Source organism: Coprinopsis cinerea (genome assembly GCF_000182895.1).
Source record: "Coprinopsis cinerea okayama7#130 chromosome 12 map unlocalized cont3.12, whole genome shotgun sequence".
NCBI lineage: Eukaryota > Fungi > Basidiomycota > Agaricomycetes > Agaricales > Psathyrellaceae > Coprinopsis > Coprinopsis cinerea.
The window spans coordinates 175,988-199,271 of record NW_003307533.1 but is presented as its reverse complement, the minus strand read 5'-3'; the positions used below and the strand labels follow the sequence as shown (position 1 = coordinate 199,271).

Sequence of the window (23,284 nt, the reverse complement as noted above, 5' to 3'; positions counted from 1 at the left end):
CCTGGTTGTCAGACGTCAGCATTCAATCTTCAGTCATTGAGTCACTTCAAACGAATCATGATTTCTAGAAAGGATAATTTTAGACTGTTTGATAGGAAACGCTGCTTACCCCGCCTGGAATAAGGCTCAGATCAACGGCAATAGAAGCAGTCTCGACCTCTTGATTGGGTGAAGATTAGGCGCCCGTGATATTTGCTGAGTTGGAGCTTGGAGGCGGGGCTGCCTGGGCCCAATTCCGCGACTCAGGCAGGATAAGATGGGTATCTCAGGTGGGCACCACCCACTAGAAGCATCGTAAGGGCGTCATGAGGGATTTAAGAAGCTACTAGACTCACCTTTGGGTCCCATTGGGTCAGCCGAGCGCGTGTGTTTCGAATCCCGGGAGTTAAACTTTTGATTGGGCGGTGAGAAGATCCAGTCAAACTTTGAAGTCGAAGAAGCATCCTACTTGGCTGGCTATCAAACAACGTGGTCGGAAGCTCAAGGATTCAGACTGGGGAAGCGTTTATTGTCGGACGCCGGGCAGTCCTGAGTATTAGTCTGACTTGCTTCCCTGTTCAGACACGTCTGTGGTGTTCAGACGAGTCGCTGTTCAACGTTCAACGTCCGGAGGTGTTCGACAGATTGATTTGGGATGTCGGACGCAGGCGAGTCAGTCCTGGACTGTGGCTCGAAGATTTACAGCATGGATCCGGGGATTTTGTAGAGCCGTTCTGTCAGTGCGTTGTGGTGCCTGGTCTGTACGAGCTGTGGGCCCTGGTGAATCGCCGCTGGTTCTTCGCGGGCGCAGAATTCCTCTAAATAGAGTAGTGGCCCCTGTTGCCGTAATATTTCGTCCACTGTAGATAAGTGAGCGCAAGAGAGAAATAACCCAATTTCCAAACGCGTCAGAAGGGAGTTCGAGTTTGTTGTTTAAAAATAGGACGCGTTACAGGGCTGGTTGGGTAAATTGGTCGAGTGTGTGCGATTTGAATGGTCGAATGTCAGCCCTCCGTAAATCCATTGCCAGATCCAGGAACCTAAAATCAGGTTCGATTGCTGGCATTCTTGCACTCATACCGAGTACTTAGAGACTTTGAGCAGGTGGAGAGAATATACCAACAGGCCTCTGGCAATGTGGAACGCGAAAGAGAGCGCTCGTTCTCGCCGCCGCCACCTCACAAAACGCCCAGATGCCGGTGTGCCGCTTCTCACGGTGTGTCCTAAACGGAGCGCGTCCCCGGGACGTAACGCGTCCAAGGCTGTTTCGGGTCTTGACAGCGACGGATCCCTTGCGCGTGGCAGGCCTAAATTAAAGCCATATCTGCCAATGAGTACTGACAGCAAGTGAGAATGAGAGTGACTTTAGCATCCCTGAAGTATCATTTATGCCAAGAAGGGAAGATGAAGATGAGATGGAACTTTGAAGACCTGACCATGGCACCATGGTTCGAAGCTCGCGGACCTACCCAGGGCTTGGGAGCTACAGTATATGTCATAAATCACTTTTTGTCATACGTGATGCGAGTTGAATATCATCGGTCTTCCCAGAAGAGCGCTATAAATAGCGCCTCAGATTTGTCTAGGTATTATCGAGGTTCCTCCGGAGAGAATATGCCACACGGTATATGAGCAGAGCCCTCCGTCTAACTACTGTACGCATCTCTCTAGGTCCAACTGTCCAATAAGTACGTCTACTTTCAAATTGAAAGATTCCGAAGGCCTCTCTTGTCGCGGTGGCGGCTGAGTTCTTGTTGTTAGAATCGTCGGTGGATTTAGCAGGTCTTTCTGGAACCTAGGCTCTGCGTCGAGGCTGACATGTATATGCAGATGAGGTAGAACATGAGGGCCATACGGCCGTCTAAGGTGCTTTCGAAGTCGTAATGGACGGGCGAGGATAATCGATGATCAGGGACAATCTCACCGGAACATGCAAGCTGCTACCCACTGACTAGATTCGGTCAGCCCCGTGGCTTAATTTCCATAGACACGTAGTCTTTCGCAAATACAGGATGTTACTGGCGACAATTTCATCCAGACGCAGTCGGGATACGTAATAGGCGCCGATCTAAGCGCGCGCCCGCGCTCGAGTTCGTTGCGGTGCGTGACAGGTGTGCATTGCCCCTCAAGGTTGTTTATGCACTCCTTTGATAATCTTGTAGTGTGTATTTAGGGCAGAAGCGGTTGGAGAAAGGTCTCTCTTGCTCAGGCAACTTGGCCTAGATCCGGGACTGAGTCCACGCCGCCGGCTGTCCCACTGAGCCTCGGAATGCACAACTTGCATAATCTGAGCGTACTCTACGCTGTCCACTTCCTTGCCTTCAATGTTCATGACGTACCTTATCCGCACAATATAGTCACCGACTGAATTAGACATGTCTCGTCTCCATATTTAGTTAGAACTCTGAACAGCAAACACTCGAAAGCATAAGTGACACCGGGGGAAAGGCGTCAAGAGCTCTGGGGGCGGGCTCAAATGCTATTGAAGTGTACCTGAGTTCAATACGCGAATGCTGAAAATTGAACTGGAAAATGAGATTTTTGACAGTGCCTGCTCAAGGCCTCTCGTTCTAGTATAGCTACCGCGGAAAACATATCTGTCGTTCCCGTTTCAGCTGAGGTCTGATCTATTCTTCCTGCGGGTATTCCTCGCTCAAGACCGGTGCACTGGAACCGAACGGGAAATTTCTCCACGACGCAAATATCGCGTTCCCTTGGAATCGAACTACGGAACATCCGCCCCGCGGCAAGATGACAGCGGCACAACAAAGCCAAACAATGTCCACAACGTCGGAAACCGTGAGCACAGCGGGTTTCACAACGACCACGACGTTCCGGCCTTGTTCTCGCCCTCGACAGCGCCAAACCAGAATCTCAGATTTTGGGCAGCCTTGACGACCCTAGCGGTCTTGATTCTGGTCCAATTAGGGCTCGGTAAGTGCTCCAATCAGCTGCCTGCTTTTCTGTCGGTTTGTAGGTGGATCTGGCGGGTTTGAGCGGTTTTGGCGGTAAATGGGGAACCCTGGGCTAGCCATGGCCGGCTCTGGCTGGTTCTGACTAGTTTGGCGCTTGAATAGCCGTTTAGATTGCCCTCTAGGTCGTTTGGACGGTGTTCCTGAGCCAAGTCTGAAGCTTGAGATAAAGCGAGGTTCTCGAGAGGCTTGCTTGGTGGATTTATTTGGTTTCTGAACGGTTGTAGCCAGTAGACGCCAATGGCGGGGCTAGTGAAGCCTGAAAGGCCGTCTTGGGACTCCTTTTGGCTTTTGGATTGGCGAAATGACGGACAATATCAATGGCGCTGACCGGCTATCTTTCTATAGGTTTTCGTCTTCTTTTCATTTGTAAACCGGCAGGTTCCAAACCACGAGGCATTGAAACGACTTACACGTTCCCGAGTACGTCTTTCTTTCCTGTGATAGGCTCGAGAAACCAGTGATCTGGGCTCGGTCGACTCATGCAAGCTGCTGAATGAGACGATGATGCTGAACGACATTTTGTTTAGGTTTTAACAACCAACGATACAGCGACGAATAGCATTTGCGTTTAACGAGTACGGACCTTGAGTTTCATTCATTTGGCCAACTTTGAACTTGCGTTTTCGCAGTAATATTCATGTCACATAAGAACTCACGAACCTCATCCCCATCGACGCCTCCGCAACATGGATCATCCAAACTGCCTCGATTTCTTCAAAAGGCTTCAGCTCGCGACCGGTCAAAATCCGTAACAGATCCCAGCGCTAGCACCAGTCAGCAAAGCTCCCCATCGAGCTCCCCATCACCAGAGGTGCACAGCACCCCTAACCCCGGGAAGACCCCTCGCAAGGGTAGCAAATTCCTCGGATTGAAAGATAAAGAGAAGGACAAGGAAAAGGAAAAGGACAAGGAGAGAGAGACGACTCCTGCTTCCCCAGATCCTAACAATGGAACCGATATGGATGAACCGCCTGTGATAGTGGAGCCCGTCAGCATACCCCGTTCCCGTACGCGCTCAGAACGACCTATCAACAGCGTCCCAGACTCCCTCTACGCCACCACCCCCTCTACATCCCGCATTGGCGACCTTCCTACCCGACTCTCAGGGTGGTTCTCCCACACATTCAGCTCGTCGAGCACAGATCTTTCCCTCCCCACCTTACTGGCGACCCACGCTTCTCCTAAGAGCAAGTCGAGCGCCCTCTTGACGGCTGCCAAACATGGCAAAGGCCACCTCGACAAGGCCGTCAGGTACCTTTTGGACAGCGATGCAACGCCGGATAAATGTACGGATCCGATATGGTTACTGGGGGTTCAGCACCCAGGATACGAACCCCCGAATGCCAATGTGAATGATAACCGGAGTACATCTCCACCAACAGCATTCCCTGGTCGTCGCGGTTCTGCTTCACCACCCTCATTCCGGTCCTCCACGTCTTCCATCGGATCTTTCGCCAGCAGCATAAACGAGCAAGCCGCACTTTCACAATCCACCTCCAGTAATCCCAAACACAACCCTGCCGCCAATTGGCCACCAGTATTTTACATCGACTTCACTTCCCGTATCTGGTTGACGTATCGGTCGCATTTTCCCCAGCCAATCAAGGATGGGAGGCTGGCTGACCTGTGTGGCGGGCCCCAACCAGAGCCCGTTGCAAGCCCAGTGACGAAGAAGAGCCCCTGGCATTGGGTAGGAGGGGAGAAATCGTGGTCTAGTGACTCCGGTTGGGGCTGCATGCTCCGAACTGGGCAGTCTCTCTTGGCGAACGCGCTCATTCATGTCCATCTTGGTCGAGGTAAGGACTCTTTCCTGAGCTGCTAGAGCGCGAAGTTAACCTCGGTCCCTTGCAGATTGGAGAAAGCCACCTTATCCAGTTATGACTGCAGACTATGCCACTTACGTGCACATCTTGACCTGGTTCCTCGATACTCCTGCTCCCGAGGCACCATTCAGCGTGCATCGCATGGCGCTTGCTGGCAAGGAGCTGGGAACAGATGTTGGCCAGTGGTTTGGCCCCAGCGTCGCAGCAGGAGCGATCAAGTACGTCGTTCGTGTCGATTCGGGATCGTGTCGTGACTGACACGTTACATCAGGGCATTGGTCAACAGCTTCCCCGAGGCTGGTATTGGCGTCGCTGTCGCTGTTGACGGCGTGCTATACCAGACCGATGTCCACGCTGCATCTCATGGCGATCACTTTGGACGTACGCCGCGGCGACATAAACGTTCTTGGGGCGATCGTCCTGTCCTGCTGCTCTTGGGCATTCGATTGGGAATCGAAGGCGTCAACCCTATTTATTATGATACCATCAAGGTCGGTCTGTTCTCTCCTTGTCGTGGCGCGTTACTCATGGAAAGCGTAGATGCTATACACATTCCCGCAATCCGTAGGAATTGCTGGCGGTCGACCAAGCTCTTCTTACTATTTCGTGGGCTCCCAAGCTGACAATCTGTTCTACTTGGACCCACATCACGCTCGACCCGCGATACCCCTCCGACCTCCACCGCCTGGTCCTTTCCAATTCCCCCGCCAATCGACTCCCGAGTCTGATAAAGATAGCCAACGACGACGCGCCAAGAATTCACCCCATCGGCGGTTACCCACATCGCCTTCTTCGACACGGACAGGATCCTCCACCTATTCTTACCACGCACCCGTTTCCCCATCACCACTCCAGCAACAATTCTCGACTAGCTCCAATTCGACGACGTCGACTACGGATTCGGACGACATGTTCAGGCCTTCGAGGTCCCCTCCACCGCCCTCTTCCTACCCGGTTCACCATGGACGATGGAGATCAGCCAGCCAGCCAGCTTCGCCTGGAGCGTCGGAGATGGATCACCGCGAGTTCGGTATGAGTGATTTGGGAGCGGAAAGCGGGTTGGACCCTGTTCAGGTGCACTATTGCAATGCATATAGCGCTGCAGAGCTCAAGACGTTCCACTGTGAGCGGGTACGGAAGATGCCGTTGAGTGGGTTGGACCCTAGCATGTTGCTTGGGTTCCTGTGTCGGGATGAAGCCGAGTGGGTTGATTTGAGAAAGAGAGTGGCTGGGGTAAGTTACTCGTTCTATGAGTTGGTCTTTCACTAACGTCTTCGCAGCTTCCACGCACTATCTTTTCGATACAGGACGAGCCACCCTCGTGGCCTTCAGATTCCGAAGACGAGATGGGTCTGTTGTCGATCTCGGAGCCTGACGAAAGCGATGACATTGAGGTTGAAGAAGACGAAGAGGAGCGTTTCTTCGACACGCGTTCGGCATCGGCGTCAGCATCTTCCCCGTCTCTTTCAAGTTCGGCCAGTGGCAGCGGCGGCAAGCACGGTGACAACGACAACGACAAGCAGAGCAAGAGCGAAGACAACGATACCGAGGAGGACCCGATGGACCCTGTCACACCTGGTCCAAGTTCCAAGTTTGCGATCATCGATTTGGAGAGTGTGAAGAAGGCTGCGGCGGCGGACGAGGCGAGGCAGACTCGTGTAGAGTTTAGTGATGAAGATGAGGGTTCGGGGGATATTGAGGATGATTGGGTCGAGCCGTCGTTGCCTACGCCCATGCCAGATCGTCACCAACAGCAACCACCGCCTTCAACGTCATCCACCTCGTCGCAGGACGTCCCGCCACCCAAGCCGTCGTCCAAGTCCAAGTCGAGTTCGTCGTCGAATGGGAAGAAGAGCAGCAATCGGAAGAGTGGGAAGAAGCAGGTCCCTGTGCCTGTCCCCTCTGTGAAGTCCAGGGCTCAGCAGGAGCACTACCCGTTCCCTGTTACGCCGGCTGTTGGGGGTGTGGAGGAGGAGGATGCTGAGTATGAGGACGCGTCGGTTGAGGAGAGGCAGCGGAATACGTCGATACGGGTGAAGAGGATGCATAATGCGCGTGCGAGGGATGGTGGGAGGACGCAGAGCGGGGGTGTGAAGGGTATTTTGGCGGAGGATCTTTCGTGATGACCGACTTTTTTCTTAGTCACGGACTTTGGACACCTAATCCATCGCTCTCGTCTACTCGCTGTATTCCTACTTTTGATGTAACATCTTTTTCCTCGTTTCGATTCTTTTCCTTGTACAATGTATGTGTTTCTTTTTCTTCTTCGTTTCTGTTTGTTTGGTTCTCTCTCTCTTTGCACATCCTCCGTCTAGTTCGTCCGTCTTCACCTTGCCCTCAACACTTGTTCTATATTTACCCCCTCCCCGTGCTGATTTCGATCATCATGTTGTGTGTAGTAGTCATTATGGTAACATATCGCCCGCTGCAGTAGTTTCGTAGCAGCTCAATTCACCCTTCTTCTTCGTCGGTAACCCTTCCGAGGGGTGAGCGCTGAGCGTTCTCTCGGTGTTTGTAAGATGCATACTTTCCTAATTTTAGGCTTTATCTCTGACGCCATTGATTTAGCAGAACGCGACAAGCGGGGTGCTTGCCCTTAGGCTGTTATAAAGAGGTGTTGGATGAGGTTGGGTCCCGACCCTTTCTTTTGCTCCCAGCTGGAAAGATGAAGGGTTTATTTGTCTATCTTGCTGTCTTGGTTAGCTCTGGAGTTTGTACGCAGCAGGAACCTCTTCAATGGGGTTCTTCCAGCAGCCCCCGACCTCAAGAGTCGTACGAGTTCAAGTGGCCTATCAAGAAGGTCGCCGTCATTGGGACTGGCGTCGGGTTCGTAGCCGCATTCCACAACAGCCTCACCGGCTAACCTTATCTACAGAGGCCTCCAAGCTTACCGGGAACTCACCCAACACGGCTTCGCAGTTGACATTTACGAGCGCGACAACGTGCCTGGCGGGAACTGGCACTACACGGACGAAACGCCTTTGGATGCTCCCATCCCTAATGCGCCTATTGCTGTGGGGGATTATGAACCTTCCCTGCCGCCCGCGGGTGTGGTGTACCCGTATACGGAGGAGTATACGGATGAAGAGTATGTGAGGGAGGTGAGGAGGGCGCATCGTGCGCCGAAGCCGATCTGGGAGTCGCTAAGGTCGAATGCGCCTGCTGTGAGTGGGATTGGTTTGGTTCGTGGCTTTGGTGTATGGATGGGTGTTGAGTGTGTTATTCGATAGCCCATTCAGCAGATTCGGGAGACGCCTTGGCCGAAAGGAACCGAGTGGGGTGAGTGAAAGGGGGATCTTCCTGAAATGTGTGGCTAACGAAGGTTGTCGCTGTCCTTGACAGAGCTCCCTCATGCCAAATTGGCGCGATACATTCGAGCGTTCGCTTCGTGGCATGGCGTCAACACCAACGATGGCAATCCTCACGCTTTCTACAATACCCGTGTTGAACGTGTTGAGAAGAGGTACAATGCGGACGGGTCTGAGGCTGGATGGTCGCTCGTTGCGAAGGAGCTCGTGAAGGATGCGAACAAGACGCGAGCTACTTGGTACAAGAGGGTACGTATTGTGTTGCTTGAAGGCGGTGGAACGACCCGAGGTTGACGTTCATGCAGAATTATGATGCTGTGGTGGTGGCCACTGGACGATACAATGCGCCCAACGTACCGGCTATCAGTGGACTCGAAGAGTGGAACAAGAAGTTCCCTGGTCACCTTTTACACTCGCGGCAGTATCGTCACCCTCAACCGTTCAAGGGCAAGACTGTGTTGGTGATCGGCGCAGCGGTAGGATCGATTACTCTCCGTCGCACTCTGTTGCTGGCGCTGACTGAGGCTGTAGACCAGCGGCGGAGAAATTGCTCGAGAGGTTATCACACAGGCCAAGCAGGTATATGTGTCCATTCGGCCTGACAAATGTGAGTCTTTTCTTAGTCTCCCATCGGACCTGTACCTGAAACGTTGCAGTCCGAGGACCGCACTTTGCACTCACCGACCACCTCAGGCGTCTCCCGGCCAATATCACGCTTATTGGCGAGATAAAGAGCTTCAACGATCCCTCAGGCTCAATACAAGCCAGCGAGATTCAGCTCGTCAACGGCACTGTGCGTGTATTTCTCTTGCTAGTTTCCTGTCACTGTCTCATTTCTGTCCTAGGTCATCACTGGTGTAGACAATGTTATCTTCGGAACCGGGTATCGATACACCTATCCCTTCCTCTCTGACTACATCAATCCCAGCCTGGGGCCCAAAGACGAGCTTCCTCGCGAAGAGGGTGTGATCCAGCCCATCATCACTGATGGTACTCACGTCCGATCGCTCTACCTCGACGCTTTCTACATCCCTGATCCTACGCTTCTCTTCATCAATGGTGTGTACTTTGTTGCATCTGCCGCTCCCTTTTCTTGACCTCTCTCTCGATAGCAAACTTTGGAATGCAGTCCTTCACCTACGCCGAGTTTGTCTCTCTCGCCGCTGCGAAGGTGTGGTCTGGAAAAGCCGACCTACCGAATACCGCCGCTTTGTGGGCAGCCTACGACGAAACTGTGAAAGACCGACTGGGCTATGGACGACATTTCCAGTTCTTGGGGACCGAGCGGACGAAGGCCTCTTTGAGGTTCTTTGTTTCGTGGTTGAATGAGGCGGCTGTCAAGTATGGCGGGAGGCAGATCGACCAGTTGCCCAAGGAGTGAGTGGTCTACCAGTGATTTGGAGGAGAATGGGGTACTGATGGACGATCTATAGGAACGATGAGATTAGCAGGATTTGGGCTGGTGCGCGGTGGGGCAACCCAAATCGTGGTTCCAGTCATCCGAATAATCTTCTCCCTGAAGATGACGGTGTAGCGATTGATGGCTCTGAGCCGTGGGTTCAGGACTCTGTCTACAGCGATTGGTGGTAGTCTTGTAATCTTTGTCTTGGAATATTAGGATTGTGGTGTTATTGTTTGCAAGCCGCCAAATAAGCGCCCGTCAGTGCTGCACGTATACATGGCTTCATAGAAGCGATCCTCATCCCGGTATCATCAGTGCCGCACCGGTCCCACTTTTGTCCTCCATCTGGTAAGTCAAATGTTGGACGTGTCACAATAAGCGCCAGCCAAGTAAGCTCACGACCACGGGTTTCGATTACCTAACAGCGATTCCCATGGCCTGCAGGAAGGCCGCCCACATCGCGTTGTTCTCCTTTCAACCACACCCTGACCATTATTTCTGAATCTCTTTCCTGGCCCTTGAAATGGCCTCTCACCGTCTGCACATTGAACAAGGGTGGCCCTCTACACCGAGAGCAGAACCGTAAGTGGGCTCAAAATCACAGGCTGGTGTTATCATAACAGCTTTTTCAGAGAGCGACTCGATGGCGGGTTGGGACCATCGTCAGTCCCCAAGAATCTGCAGGTGTATAGGGATGAGCGCACGCCCTTCATCCAGTCCGCTGGGTGTTCCAACCAATCTCAACCTCCCAGCTATAGTGCAACGGGACCCCCCGATGGTTCTGGTTGGAGAGGAACCACCGCAGTTACTACCCAACCAAACAAGACTGGGATCGGTTTCCTTGCCCTAGCATTCCTGCTTATGTTCATCTCCTGGGCGTCGACGGGGTACCTGCGTTCACATGACATCCTCGACCCGGTCGTGCGCGATAAAATCCGGGCGGACTGGAAGAGGGAGTACGAGCGCCACCAGGCCCAGGTTTCCAAGATGCAAGAGATCGAGACCAGGTGGGCTTCCGAGGTGGCTGAGCATTCGGCCGCTCGTCGTTCCATGGTCCGCGAGCGAGCGACTTGGGAAGCTGAAAGGAAGGAGTGGAGGGAGGAGTGCGCTGAACGTGAGAGGATTAGAAGGGCTGAAAGGGAATTTGAATTGGAGCGCCAAAGGCGGGAAGAGGGAAAGCGAAGGGAAGAAGAGGAAGATGCGAAGCGACGGAGTGGGGTGCAATGGGCTGATGTCACGCCAGATAAACACTGCCTGCGATGGGGAACGAGGATGTGGACTTCGAGCAGGTTGGAGAATTTGCCGTACGGATACGATCCCATCAAGGCATGCAGCACGACCAAGGCACTCATCCATGGCAAGTGGGTTTTACCTGATACTTGTCAGAGCAAGGTCAGATTTCCACTCGGTATGCATTGATGAAAGCTCAATCGGTGTTTTAGGCGGGATGGGGAGGTGTCGTTGGAACCTGGTACATCGACTTCGACGAAGCGGGATGCTACAGCTTCTGGAACGAGTTCAAGGACAAGGTGTGTAACTCTCCAACAGAATCTTTCCTGCCTCCCTGACGTTTCTATGCTAGGGTTGTACCGCTCAAGGATCGGGTAAACGTGTATGTTTTTCTCGTTCATTTGGGGCGTACTGGTGCTCACGCGATGCAGATGATCGAATCAAGATTGGAGAACATCCGACCAGGCGACGACGCGATGGTGATGTGTTCCTCAACGCCAGCACGATTCAATGGGTTGGAATTCGACGGGCCTCATTCGTGCAATTATAGGGTTAGTGCAGTTGTTTCTGTTATCAGTGAACAGTTCACCAATGTACTTTTTCTAGGGAAGACACGGATACTGGGGGATCTGGTTCATCGATGACGGGAGCTGCTAAAGGCGACGATACTAGACGCCCGATGGGCGCCTCACGTTCTGATTCAGATGACCGGAAATATTGGTGAAATAGAGTCTGACTACTTTTACACGCAGTGAGAATACACTTAGCTATAAAAATACAGTGACATGGTGTCAAATATCCGCCTATGTGACCGAACTCATACTAGTTTGTGGACGGAGTCATTCTGTGGGGTGTGTACGGTGGGGTATTTCGTCTGTTGCAAATGAAGGGTCAGTACTTGGACCAGACCTTGAAAGAGGCGGCTATGACTAACCGAAAATTCTCCCCCGTCGTTATCTTGTGTGGTATGGAACGTCGACTTCATCTCGAACGAAATCGACAAGTTGGGGTCAGCTGCATTCAGGGAGGGACCTGTTCTGTTCGGCTTTGATGAAGTACCGAGGGAGGATGCATGCGTAGATGCCCTCAATTCTGCTCGCGAGTTCAGCCTAGGATGGATGAGAGGGTTAGGCTTTGAATAGGGGGCGGAATCTCGCGACGTACGATGCGAGTACGCAGTTGGAATAGACTGGGAGAGAGCCGGGTTAGCCTTCAGAAACATGGCCTAGATGTGACAACACGTACGTTTCGCCAGGCAAGAGTAAACTGCGAGCCATATCACTGTAACGGAGATCAGGAGGGTATGGCATCACAGATAGGAAGGAGAACGCACTCGCTGTCGGCTTCACATGGAAGCAGATGACCATGACCACCGCTGACAGACTAATTCATCTACATTAGCGACGAGGCGTATATTTTAGGCAACCCATACATACCTCGGGAGCAACGCAGTACCTATTTGGATAGGTTCAGCGTGAAAGAAGCGGCAACACGGAAGCAGAACTTACAGATGGTATACTGAACCAAGCGGTCAATCAATCGCACAGATCTATCGGCTCGCAATCAGCAATCTACTCCGTGTTTTTTCAAAACCGGACGCTCATACCTGGAAAACACCTTGTCCCTCTGGTTGTAGAGATAGGACAACATCGAACCCGCGATGATGACGTCGATCGCAGCCCCGGCCATTAACAGCGACATGATCAGCCACCCCCAGTCGTTTCGGTAGTCCTCCAGAACGGTGGCCTTGACGGCGTTGACTCCCAGTACGATACTTCCGACGAAGCGAACCACGGCGACGACGAAGCAGAACAAGCCGATGAAGTTCCATGGCTTGGGTAGGACCTTCCAGACACGCGAGGCGAAGAAACTCTACCAAAGGAAACACTTCTGTGAGCCACCACGTAAATGAGATTGGGAGAAATTGCTCACATGAGCGAGGAATGCAATGCTTCCTCCAACTGCCGTCGATGCTCCCAAGAATGGAAAGGGGAAGAGTTTCTGCGGCTGACCATAGTAGATGATGGTCGCCTTGTAGATTTCGGCAGCGACGCAGAAAGTGTGGCCCAATTCAAGAATCCTGGAATAGGTGGTTGTGATTAGAACCGCGTCGTGAAAGGGGTATGACTCGGGTGATTCACCATATTACACCAACCTATACACAGAAAAGACATTTCATTAGTTACGACGCGACGTTTCCAACACCGAAAGAGATACGCACCAGAGCCTTGAGTTGCACCTTGTCCTGCCTAAACTGCTGATAGTACAGATGAGACTGAAGAGTGACCACTCCAAACAGGAACACGGCGAACAGAGAGCCCAGTTGAAGAGCTCCAACCGTGTCGTGGAGGTTCACCACAGGGAGGGGCGCCGACATGTTGCGGTCTCTCTGGGATACCAGGAACACTCGCACGAGAGGGGCGGTCAATGGGGATGTTGGCCGTCTGTTCCTCCTCTGTTCATCCCTCAATTATAAACAGAATCAGTTCCGCAAGGATATCCCCGCTCCCATCCCGATCCTCGCTGGGCAAATCCGGGTCTTTACTCCATGATCAGATTATGAAACTGATGCCCGTTCGAGGGAACTGAATTGATCGCCCGGCAAATGCCAGTCGTCTGTGGCAACGTGAGAGCTGGGGTTTGGAGATTCAATATTCAATAGTCAGCTCAACATCATGGATGGAGTGACGGTTGAAAGTTGAGGGCTGTCAAAGGGTACAGTATCGTAGGCGACTAGGGCACCCCTGCAATCGAGTTTTCTATGGAAGGTAGTATTCGAATTGCTCAAAAGTTGGAGTGTAGGACTTTACTCCAGAGTTTCCTCGTATTCAGCAATCGCCCTCACAGTGCGGAGTTACTGCCTCAGTACGGAAAAATATCTCCGACTCGAGTGACGAGGTGAGCCTCGACTTTTGCGAAACCGAAACATGGGTTCAGAAAGGTACAATCTAGTATCTACTCCCACGTCTGATGACTGGATGTTTCCGGTGTTCTAGGGTATTTACTATTCTCTGGTGGTTCCTTTACTCCCAGTCTCGTTTAGAGCTCGGGGATTGAACTGGGCCGTAGGGGAATCGAGCAATTGACTGGTCTTGGCAAGGTCCTTTGCAGCGGATATCGTTTCTTGGCGTGCGCTTTTGGAGGATGATTCATAATATGGGGTAACGTTGGGGTATTTAATTGAGTCCTCGTGGGCGCTGGAGAGTCTCCTGTCCTCTACTTTGTATGAAGTTACATCAAAAAGTCGCCCACCTCCCCTTGCGATGAAGATGCTGAATGCGCATCTTTCCACGGACGTTGTTGGAATGACATACGGTGCCTTGGGCGAGATGTCGCACTTACCCCCGTCACGGGTTGCGAAGTCCGTAACCAAAACTTCCTACATAGATAGTTCCTCGACAAGGGAACACACGAGCAAGCATTATTGGCGCTTCCCGCCTTTGGACTCAGTGAGATTCCAGCCAGGAATTACGTTGGGGTTGAGGAGCTGCAACTGGTCGGCCCGTGAGGTCAGAAGCGAATTACCTGTCAGGCGAAATGAGTTTCAAGTGCGTAGATAATAACGAATGTGTATTTATTAGGAGTCATTTTCTGCGCTAGAACCCACGCCGGTGGTCGGAAAGGTGGTCAGGCGAATAAGCGCCCGTGTCGATCACCGAGCAGGAATGTACGAACAACGTGGTGCCTGAGATCAGAATCCCGCTCCATTGGACTAATATGCAGGACGACGCTGGGAACGATAATTGAAATGATCTTCTCTTCAAGCAACCTGGTCGAATCAAGCCTGTTTCCTATTTGCCCCACAAACTCGTGCTAATCTCATATACTGTCGATTCACCTCCTCCTGTAACTACATACCGCCCTCATAAAACCTTAATGATGGTCTTTAGGCTTTTAAAGAGGTTTGTATGTATATAACCTTCCGTTAGGGTGTCACCCCTGAGTCGAGGGTATATTTTCTGGGAGCTTCATTCCAACACCAACGGCCCCTGGTGAGATTCTGCAAAGTGTTTACCGTTACTCAGCTTGCCTCTGCGCTGCTGTTTTGCCTTCAACATTAAATTTATGGAGGGTAGAATGGAGGGTGAGCTCCTGGAGAGAAAGGGTGCAGTACCAACCGATACCCGGGCTTCAGCACACACTTGGGCCCTCGCCCAATTGCCGGTATACAAATGATCGTGATGGCGCATCAATCCATCAATCGAATGCGCCACAAGCGCCCTGGAGCCTGCGCCAAGCCTCCGACCGGCACAAGCGCTCAGGGCGCGCTCTCGCCGGTAGAGAAAGTGTTAAATACACACTATTATACATACATGAAGGAAAGGCTATAAATATAAAGCCTAAACCTAAACCATTCTGTGGACTGAATCGCTATTCCAACCTGCTGTAGACGTTGGAGTGTGCACGATGGGGTATTGTTTCGCCTTCCACGCGTGAGAGTTAGGGATGTCTGTTTAAAAACGAGCAACGGACATACCCACCACATAATCACCCCCATCGGTCGTGGTGTGAACCGTGGAGTTCATTTCAATTGATATCGACAAGTTTGCGTCTGTGTTATGGCGACTCGGCTTGGTGGGCTTCGAGGAAGGATCAAGCGAGCCAGACTGGGAAGGGGTGCTTCTTAGGTCTGCTCTTGAGTTGAGCCTAAGCACATGAGGCGTCAGTCCATGTCCACTCTAGAGAGTAGATGGAGCAACTCACGAAGCAAGTATACAGTTGGAATACACTGGGATAAGCCGCCAGTCGTTGTAAGTCGCGATCGGAAGTGAGAACGATGGTCGAACACATACATTTTGCAAGGCAGATATAGACTGCAATCCATATCACTGGGGATCGAGAGATGCTTGTGAGGAACCTGGGTAAGTTTCGCCGCCGAGTGAATGAAACGCACTAGCTGTTGGTTTTACATGGAAGCAAATGACCATGATCACTGCCGACAAGCTGTGTGGCGCAGTGTGTCAGTAAACCCCTGGTTAGAGTCGACATCTCCATACCTCGGAACCAATGAAGTGCCTACCGGTGGGTGGTCAGAAAATGCCAACGCTTAATAGCAGTCGAACTTACAGATAGTATACTGAACCAGGCGGTCAATGAGGCGTACAGATCTTTCGGAACCTCAGTAGGCGTACCGTGCTTGAAAGGCGGAAACTTTACCTCGCGAAAACCTTCTCTCTCTGGCTATGAAGGTAAGATAACATTGACCCCGCTATAATAATGTCGATCGCAGCGCCCCCCATCAACAATGTTACGATCAACCACCCCCAGTCCCTTCGATAGTGCTCCAGGACAGTCGCCTTTACAGCCTTGGAACCAAGCAAAGCACTGCCAATAAAGCGAGCCAGAGCGAGAACGAAGCAGAATACCCCAATGAAATTCCATGGTTTGGGCAAGACCTTCCATACGCGCGAGGAAAAGAACGTCTATCGAGCCCTTTAATACTGACCCCCAAGAGGAAAAAAAAAGTCGGTACTGGCTACTCACATGAGCGAGGAATGCGATGGACCCTCCGACAGCGGTTGAAGCTCCTAGATAAGGGAAAGGAAATAGTTTGTCTGGTCGGCCGTAATGGATAATAGTAGCTTTGTATATCTCTGCGGCGATGCAGAACGTGTGGCCGAGTTCTAGAATCCTATAAACGAGTCAATACAGCTTCGTGTAAGGCAGACATCGTTGCCGACATACCATACTAGAGCAACCTACGGGGAATTCATTGATGTAGGTTGAGTCAGCATCTGCAACACCGAAAGGCTGAGAAGTACGCACTAGGGCCTTGAGGTGGATCTTGTCGTTCCTGAATTGCTGATAGTACAAGTGGGACTGAAGAGTGACTACTCCAAAGAGAAACACGGCAAATAGTGAGCCCAGCTGAAGGGCACCGACTGAATCGTGGAGGTTAATCGGAGGTGAGGGTGTCGACATATCTCGTCGGGGGAGGAGATGAGTGGGCCGTCTGTCAAGCGAACCGAACGATCCTTCATGCTAGGGTTATATCACACCTTTCCGCAGGACACCCTCACTGCCATACTGATCCTCAGTGCCAATCTGCAGGCTGTACCCCGCAATCATGATTGTTTGTGTGTGTCTTCCCGTGACAGCGTTTTGTTTCTATGTCGTTAGCTTCAATTAAATTGATAGACCAAACTGGATGCCCATCCTTCCGATGTGCTAGCTCTTCTGCCCAGTTCATTATATAGATGTCGTAATGTTCACCCCGAGCTTTCGGCCACGACAGCTCGACCAGTGGTTCTGCACTATACCTCCATCGACCAGAGGCATCCTAAGACTTAAGAGTACACATGGTCTTTCCCCAAGGTCTTGGTATTCATAGCTACTATTGCTGGAGATCACGAGAATTCCTTCTGAACTTCGACTTCTCTCTCTCGGAAACACGTTCAGCCTCAAGTTGATCAACGTCCAAATTCGTGAACCCCTTATTGTTCTCAGCTTTCCTTGGTCCCGATTCCTTCGCAGTGGGTGTGTATGGTGGGCTCCCTTTATCATTGCGCGCATCAATGAAACATGCCATCAAAGCACTAAGTAGAACGCAAAGAGAACAGCCCTTGGGCTCTATGCATCAAGCTGACATTCGGTGCCTGTTTCACGAGTTCGAGCTATGCTCAACACGAGGCGCTCCCAGCCAGCGCTTGGTTAAACGAGCACCGACAAGACATGCGAAAGTTTGAATCTGACAGTTCGTGCCTAGGTGGTTATCTATGCTCATGAAAAGGGCTTTCCGAAATACTGCCTTGCACCTGGATCCGATGAGATAGGACACGAGGTCCGCCAGTCTACGATGGAAGACTACTTTGAAGAGAGATCCATCACGGAGAAACGACCTGACGACATTCGAGGTTAGCACCCATCCACGAGGGACCACGACTCGGACCACTAAGGTCAAGAATTGGATCACAGTGGCTTCAGGCTATCAGCAGAGCGGTAAGCGCCAATCCCAACAACGATAATCACTCTTTGATTACCGACGAGCAACAGCCGAAGCATTACTGACTGTCGACATGGTTCGACAGGGACTTCGTTGCGTCCGCCCCAACGAGGGTTTCCGTCGTCTCAGTGGTCGTTGGCCATGGCAGCGGTTGAAACGCGTTGAATCTTGATCGCTAGAACTCGTATTCCAACTGTCTCCACTACTCTCGCTTGTTAAGTGCACAAGACAGATGATATGTATAAAGCCTGTAGAATACAAATAGAACGATTCAAATTGCCCTAGGCACAGATGACAGATGAGGAGGAGAATTTAAAAGAAGGGTGTACATATAAAGCGTCGTTTCGTTTCCCATCAAAGGAGCCCTGTCTCCCCCAAAAGTGATGCAGTCTAACTAGTATATATCACGTCCGGAGTAGACCTATAGTCAACACAAAGTACCCTATCCTGAAATCAGAACATGCTTCGGAGGATAATACGTAGAAACGCACTTGTCTTCACCTGGCAGGCCCAAAAACTTACTTGTGAGCGGCGCAGAGCTGGGCAAACACAGCAACGACGTAGTTGAGGATGTCGGATGAATACCGGGGGAAGGAGACGCGGGTTCAACAGCGTCGATGATGTCGTCGGGCTTGTTGCGAACGCTGCCGCAAGGATCACCGGATGTTGAAGTGGAATTAACAGAGCTCAAACGCCCCACCGCGTCCAGAGGACAATCCCTCATCTCGGTGGGGAGTGATTCTACATGGTCAATCACGCGGTCGATTACTCCATTTTTGAAGATGGCCCAAAGGGGATGTTCTGCGCATGATGGTCAGATCCACATCCACGAACTTGAGAGTCTGGAGAGACACATACCACGTTGGGCCCGTGAGAGCCATCGAACCTCACCGTCTGGTTGGCGAAAACCAATGCCTACAATGTTCCCCCACTCGCGGACGAACGACTTGTCAGCGCGTTCGGTGTGATAACCAAGTACTACAACCCCGCCTAAAACCCCTCTCTCCACATGGAATCCCGCCTCTCCGTTGGATGCGTTCGATAATAAAGAATATTTGGGAGGAGTCGGCTTAGAGCCAAAGATAGTGCGGACTATATGCCCTAACTCGTGGAGAAGACAGACACGGAGGAGGAAGGAGAGAACCCTAGGCGGCCTTGGTTAGCATAATCCACGCCTTGCTGAAGGGTAATCGTAAAACACACTGTTTATAGTGGGGATCAGCGTATAAGCCCTCGCGTGGCACCCCGCAGGTAAGGGCGTGGTTGAGGGAGCTGTAAAGGGAGAAGTTGACGAAGATTGTATGTTTTACACTCCGTCTATCTTGGGCCTCCCCGTCGCGATTGTGCCAGGCGTGGGTCTTGGGGTCGGCGCAGGCGACGAACTTGACATCCGGGAAGTGTGACTTGAGATATTCACAGATCTCGCCGGAGCGTCTATCCAGAGTCGAATTATCGACATCATCATCGAAAGTAACCCGTGCAAGTTCTTTCAAGACACGGCCGTTGTACGTTAAGGTGGTAGCGATGGAGTCAACGAGATTATGAAGCGGGTCGTCGGTATGCGTGAAGTACGGGTCTCCCGGGTATTTTTGTTCGAGGACCGATACTGGAACAATGGGAGGACTAGAGGGAGCCATAGTTGTGTGCAGGTGGTGGGTTAGAGTCGAGGGAAGCGGTCAGTATTGGTCGTAGACCTCGGGTTGCTCAGGATTGTCTCAGCCAGCTCCGATGCGTTATGTCATGCAAGATCGAAAATTCGGTCCAAGCACGATTTTACCCCTAAGCAATAACCACCTCCAACCTCAATGACAAAGAATAGACGCCAATATCCAAAGCTATGTGATACCGGACTGCTAATGAGTCATTAGTACTCCTCAGCTCTCGAAGGAGGAATGAAAGAAGATGGCGATGGACGAACCTGGTAGTCATAGAAGTGAAAGTGCCACAGAAGACACCCCTCGAGGACGTGCCTACAAGAGGGGGACATATAGAGGAGAAAGAAAAATGCGAATGGGCGACTCGAAGGTGCGATACGACATGACTCCATGCGATGACTGTTGTCCTTCGCACCCTGGCCAGCTTCTTCAACCAAGCCCAAGAAGTACGGACTGCGGGATGGGACTGGGCGTCCATCACAGCCATCAGTCGGTATGCTGTGTACTTCCTTCAGCAGGGTTGTCATTCAGTAGGTTTTACAACCCGAGAAACCCAGCAGCCACATGAGAGTGAAGATGTTGATTAAGACCTGTTAACATCGGAGGGTCGGTCTACATGTCGATTAGAACAATGATTAATATAATACTTTAATATCTGGCAACAGGACGATACCTGCTGCACCCGCCAACCCTGGCACAACGCGACGCGTTCTAGTAAACCGCAGGTACCACCCCACGCATCAAACCTACTTCCTCTCACTCGAAAACCTGCTCAAAACCTTCTTGCTCACAATCGCACCTCCCAAACTCTTGCCCAGCAGCGCGCCCTTGCCTTCAAACCCGCTCCCCTTCCCACCGCCTCTCCTGTCGCGGTCGACGACACCGCTCCGTCCAAACACGACCACCTTGCCACCCAATCCACCCATACGTCCGCTCCGCCCAGCGCGGTGCAGGAAGTCGACCATGTTGCGCGGTTCATCGACGATGAAGACGTGTTTGATGCTTGGGTCAAAATCGAGGCCGCGGGAGAGGAGGGAGGTGGTGATGAGGACGTGCGGGTTGGTCGAGGGGTCGGAGAGCATGTACGGGTTCGAGGGCGTCGTTGAAGGCGATGGCGATTGTTCCGCGGAGGGTGTGCGTCTCCTTGATCCAATAGGTCTCAAGAACCCTTCAAGGTACTTGTTGCTCCCACGCGTCCTAACGCCCGCACCGCTATCGTCATTCCGTCTCCTCTTCGCCTCCTTCCCGCTCGTCACAGCCACGTTCTTGATGCCCTTCTCTTCGAGGTAGTCGCTGAGTTCTTGCACCTTGGAGCTCTTGTTGCAGAAAATGAGGATCTTGGAGAGCTCGGGCTTCTTCTCGGTGTTCTTGATATCGCGCCGGCTTCCAGCCTCGATCGCATCCACAGCCCAAACCTCCCTCGCTCTCCTCTCGACATCGACGAATCGGTTGCCACCAGTCCACTTGACGTACTCCATCTTGAGCGTCTCAGGGAGTTTGTGGAGCCGCGGGCTGGCAAGGCGGAGGAGGCGCGGGTGGTAGAGGTCGAGGTAGCGGGACATAGAGGAAGGAATTGTGGCAGAGGTGAGTAGAAGGTTGAAAGGGTATTCGATGGCGTTGGGGTTGGACTTGGCCTTCACACCAGGGAGCTTCGGGCTGGTTTCCGCTTTAGCGGGAAGGGCGACGGATGCCGCTGAGAAGGGGAAAGGATCAAGCTGGACAGGGTGGCCACGCGCCTCGCTGATATCAGCTAGCAGCGCCCGCGTCACTTCCTGGAAGTCGGGATCTAAAACCAAGTTAACACACGTTTAAATGGTAGCTGTATAGACACATACCGAGGAGAACATCAGCTTCGTCGATGATGACCCATTCCACGTTGGCGAGGCCAAGCTCAGGCTTTCCAACTGTCTTGTTACGCCGCGGACCATTCCCTCGATCGAGCTCGCGCCCAGTACCGCCAAGCTCACCACCTTTAAGATCCCACCATCGTCCTCGAACCATATCCATGATCTTCATCGGTGTTCCAACCAAGATATCCACCGGGTGGGACTGCGGGCCTTCTTTCCCACTGTCGAATTCGATGCGTGAATCCAGGTCAGCCGCCATGTCCCTTGACGAAACGTTCCTTGTCGACTTGAGGTCGGAATTGTTCTGGCTGGCGCAGACGACCCTCAGCTTGACCTTGTGCAGCAAGGATTTGGCAAACGAGGAGATTTGACGGGAGAGTTCGTGCGTTGGTGCTAGGATGATGGCGCGGGGGTTGAGTGGTCGGTCCGGATCGACATTAAGGGGTTCCCCGCGAAGTTCTGCTTCCTTTACGGCCTGAAGAAGAGGGAGCAAGTAGGCAAAGCTCTTGCCTGACCCCGTCTCGCTGGCCAGAAGCCACTGGCCGTGTTCGAACGCTCGTTCTTCGTCTTTGCAGTAGTCAAGCACCCATTTCAGACTGAGTGCCTGGATGGGTGTGGGTTTTGCGCCTTCCCCTAGGATGTCGTGTATAGATTCTGTCAAGCCTGGCAGGAGGGGCGGTGAAGAAAAAGACTTGGGCAAGTCGCGTAATGAGTTTGTGATGCCCATGGACGATCCAGTTGAAACGAGAGACGGTGGAGTCTCGAATTCAGGGGAGGTGGAAGTGGAGTTATAATCTAGTTGTTCCTTGGGCTTGTAGAAAGGCCCCGATGTCGAGGGTTCGTCTTCACGTTCCGAGGGTCGCTGGCGCTCGCGAGCGACCTCGAGACGACCGGTTCGTGACCTTGGTTCGAGTTCCTTCAAGTCAACTAGCTTTCTCCGCCCACTGACTAGAAACAGTAAGTTCCATCTCTAGCCTGTAAAGGTGATCAGAACTTACCCGGAGGTTGACTAGCAGAACCGGTGTCCTTGAGGCCAAATCGAGCCCTCTGCTGGACGCTCGTGGAATGCAATGCACGAATGCATGTTGCTGCCTGCAGTTCAGCTGGGCTCTGTAGGCATACAATCCGCAGTCGTGACGGTAGTGAGGCCATTTAAATGGCTAGGGCACCGTCGTTGAAGACAGCGAATGAAGGAAGAGGCAGAGTTACCGCGAGAAAATAGTGACGCGACTGGGTAGCCAAAAGGGGAGATAGCGCATTGCTCCCGTGCTTGATGCGCCTGATTTCCTAAAGAGACAATGCGGCCCCGACAAAGGGCGGAAGCGCCTGCGCCTTTCCAACTAGCGGACGACCTTCGTAGACATGAAATAAGCCAAATTGTCAACCGTGACTCATGCGCAGCTGGGTCTACGGGACGGGGCCCGCAGAAGTCCAGAAGTCAGCATTGTCCAGCGTTGCAGAAGTCCATTGGGACGTACCGGAAGATGAAATACAGGCCCATTACACAAGACGAGCACAAGACCAGATCCAAGCTTGAGCCACCAAGAGCCCTTCAAGGTGTATATATATATGCCCGGCAGGCTCAAGCAGGCCCGGAAGCAGACAGATATGGGGAAGACGCTCCGAGCTCAGTTTGGCTCGTATGTCGTCGCAGTCTCTAAAGAGAACTACCATCCGTCCCAAGCAGCTCAAAATGTCGCGGAGCGACGTAGAATCCTTCTTCAGCTTACCCGCCACAGGCGAGACGACGAGATATATGCGCAAAATCGGATTCGGCGCCCACTGGCAGAATTCCGATGAGTGACAATGGAGCTGCCACTTGGCAATTTAAAGAAAGGCCCTCTGGGAAGATTCCACTGCCTTCAGACGAGGTCATGGGAGAAGAAGGAGGAAAAGGATGAACAAGGAAGGGCAGGCAGGAGGCAATCTAAAAGCGCGACGCGTTGTTTGGACTTGAATTTACTTGATGCGCCATCACCGCACCCATCGAAGCCGGAAAACGAATGTGGATTGCCAAAGGTATCTTATGGTAGACTAATATAACAAGAAAGGAGCGTATAATAAACATACGTGTACATACATATTGAATAAGATAAAAAGAAATCCCCAAAATTTACAAAGT

The 23,284-nt window shown here is 52.1% G+C and overlaps 7 protein-coding genes across 7 annotated transcripts; 3 read left to right on the top strand and 4 right to left on the bottom strand.

Moving 5' to 3' along the window:
- Positions 1-3,591: 3,591 nt before the first annotated feature.
- CC1G_05797 (cysteine protease) lies at positions 3,592-6,900 on the top strand (the record flags this gene model as incomplete). The annotated part of the gene is made up of 5 exons (XM_001834608.2): positions 3,592-4,750; positions 4,806-4,995; positions 5,049-5,268; positions 5,318-6,010; positions 6,058-6,900. The coding sequence occupies 5 exons, from the start codon at positions 3,592-3,594 to the stop codon at positions 6,898-6,900; spliced, it is 3,105 nt and encodes a 1,034-aa protein (XP_001834660.2).
- A 542-nt stretch (positions 6,901-7,442) lies between these two features.
- CC1G_05796 (hypothetical protein) lies at positions 7,443-9,675 on the top strand (the record flags this gene model as incomplete). The annotated part of the gene is made up of 10 exons (XM_001834607.2): positions 7,443-7,603; positions 7,653-7,941; positions 8,008-8,056; positions 8,120-8,334; positions 8,391-8,561; positions 8,617-8,692; positions 8,742-8,878; positions 8,931-9,144; positions 9,198-9,462; positions 9,519-9,675. 10 exons carry the CDS (start codon positions 7,443-7,445, stop codon positions 9,673-9,675), a joined length of 1,734 nt encoding a protein of 577 aa, XP_001834659.2.
- A 290-nt stretch (positions 9,676-9,965) lies between these two features.
- CC1G_05795 (hypothetical protein) lies at positions 9,966-11,374 on the top strand (the record flags this gene model as incomplete). Its single annotated transcript, XM_001834606.2, has 6 exons — positions 9,966-10,069; positions 10,120-10,879; positions 10,930-11,016; positions 11,070-11,099; positions 11,149-11,268; positions 11,324-11,374. The coding sequence occupies exons 1-6, from the start codon at positions 10,011-10,013 to the stop codon at positions 11,372-11,374; spliced, it is 1,107 nt and encodes a 368-aa protein (XP_001834658.1). The 5' UTR covers positions 9,966-10,010.
- Positions 11,375-11,534: 160 nt separating this feature from the next.
- On the bottom strand, positions 11,535-13,094 carry CC1G_05794 (hypothetical protein; the record flags this gene model as incomplete). Its single annotated transcript, XM_001834605.2, has 11 exons — positions 11,535-11,591; positions 11,652-11,826; positions 11,882-11,906; positions 11,963-11,998; positions 12,051-12,100; positions 12,154-12,172; positions 12,226-12,266; positions 12,324-12,589; positions 12,650-12,797; positions 12,859-12,872; positions 12,939-13,094. The coding sequence occupies 11 exons, from the start codon at positions 13,092-13,094 to the stop codon at positions 11,535-11,537; spliced, it is 987 nt and encodes a 328-aa protein (XP_001834657.2).
- Positions 13,095-15,310: 2,216 nt separating this feature from the next.
- CC1G_05793 (hypothetical protein) lies at positions 15,311-16,639 on the bottom strand (the record flags this gene model as incomplete). Its single annotated transcript, XM_001834604.1, has 8 exons — positions 15,311-15,364; positions 15,422-15,546; positions 15,612-15,661; positions 15,715-15,733; positions 15,785-15,794; positions 16,202-16,349; positions 16,403-16,416; positions 16,484-16,639. The coding sequence occupies 8 exons, from the start codon at positions 16,637-16,639 to the stop codon at positions 15,311-15,313; spliced, it is 576 nt and encodes a 191-aa protein (XP_001834656.1).
- Positions 16,640-18,050: 1,411 nt separating this feature from the next.
- CC1G_05791 (hypothetical protein) lies at positions 18,051-19,328 on the bottom strand (the record flags this gene model as incomplete). The annotated part of the gene is made up of 4 exons (XM_001834602.2): positions 18,864-19,328; positions 18,519-18,805; positions 18,152-18,461; positions 18,051-18,081 (listed from the first exon to the last, which is right to left on the bottom strand). The coding sequence occupies exons 1-4, from the start codon at positions 19,295-19,297 to the stop codon at positions 18,051-18,053; spliced, it is 1,062 nt and encodes a 353-aa protein (XP_001834654.1). The 5' UTR covers positions 19,298-19,328.
- Positions 19,329-20,061: 733 nt separating this feature from the next.
- On the bottom strand, positions 20,062-22,314 carry CC1G_05790 (RNA helicase; the record flags this gene model as incomplete). Its single annotated transcript, XM_001834601.1, has 3 exons — positions 20,062-21,101; positions 21,151-22,110; positions 22,161-22,314. 3 exons carry the CDS (start codon positions 22,312-22,314, stop codon positions 20,062-20,064), a joined length of 2,154 nt encoding a protein of 717 aa, XP_001834653.1.
- Positions 22,315-23,284: the final 970 nt, after the last annotated feature.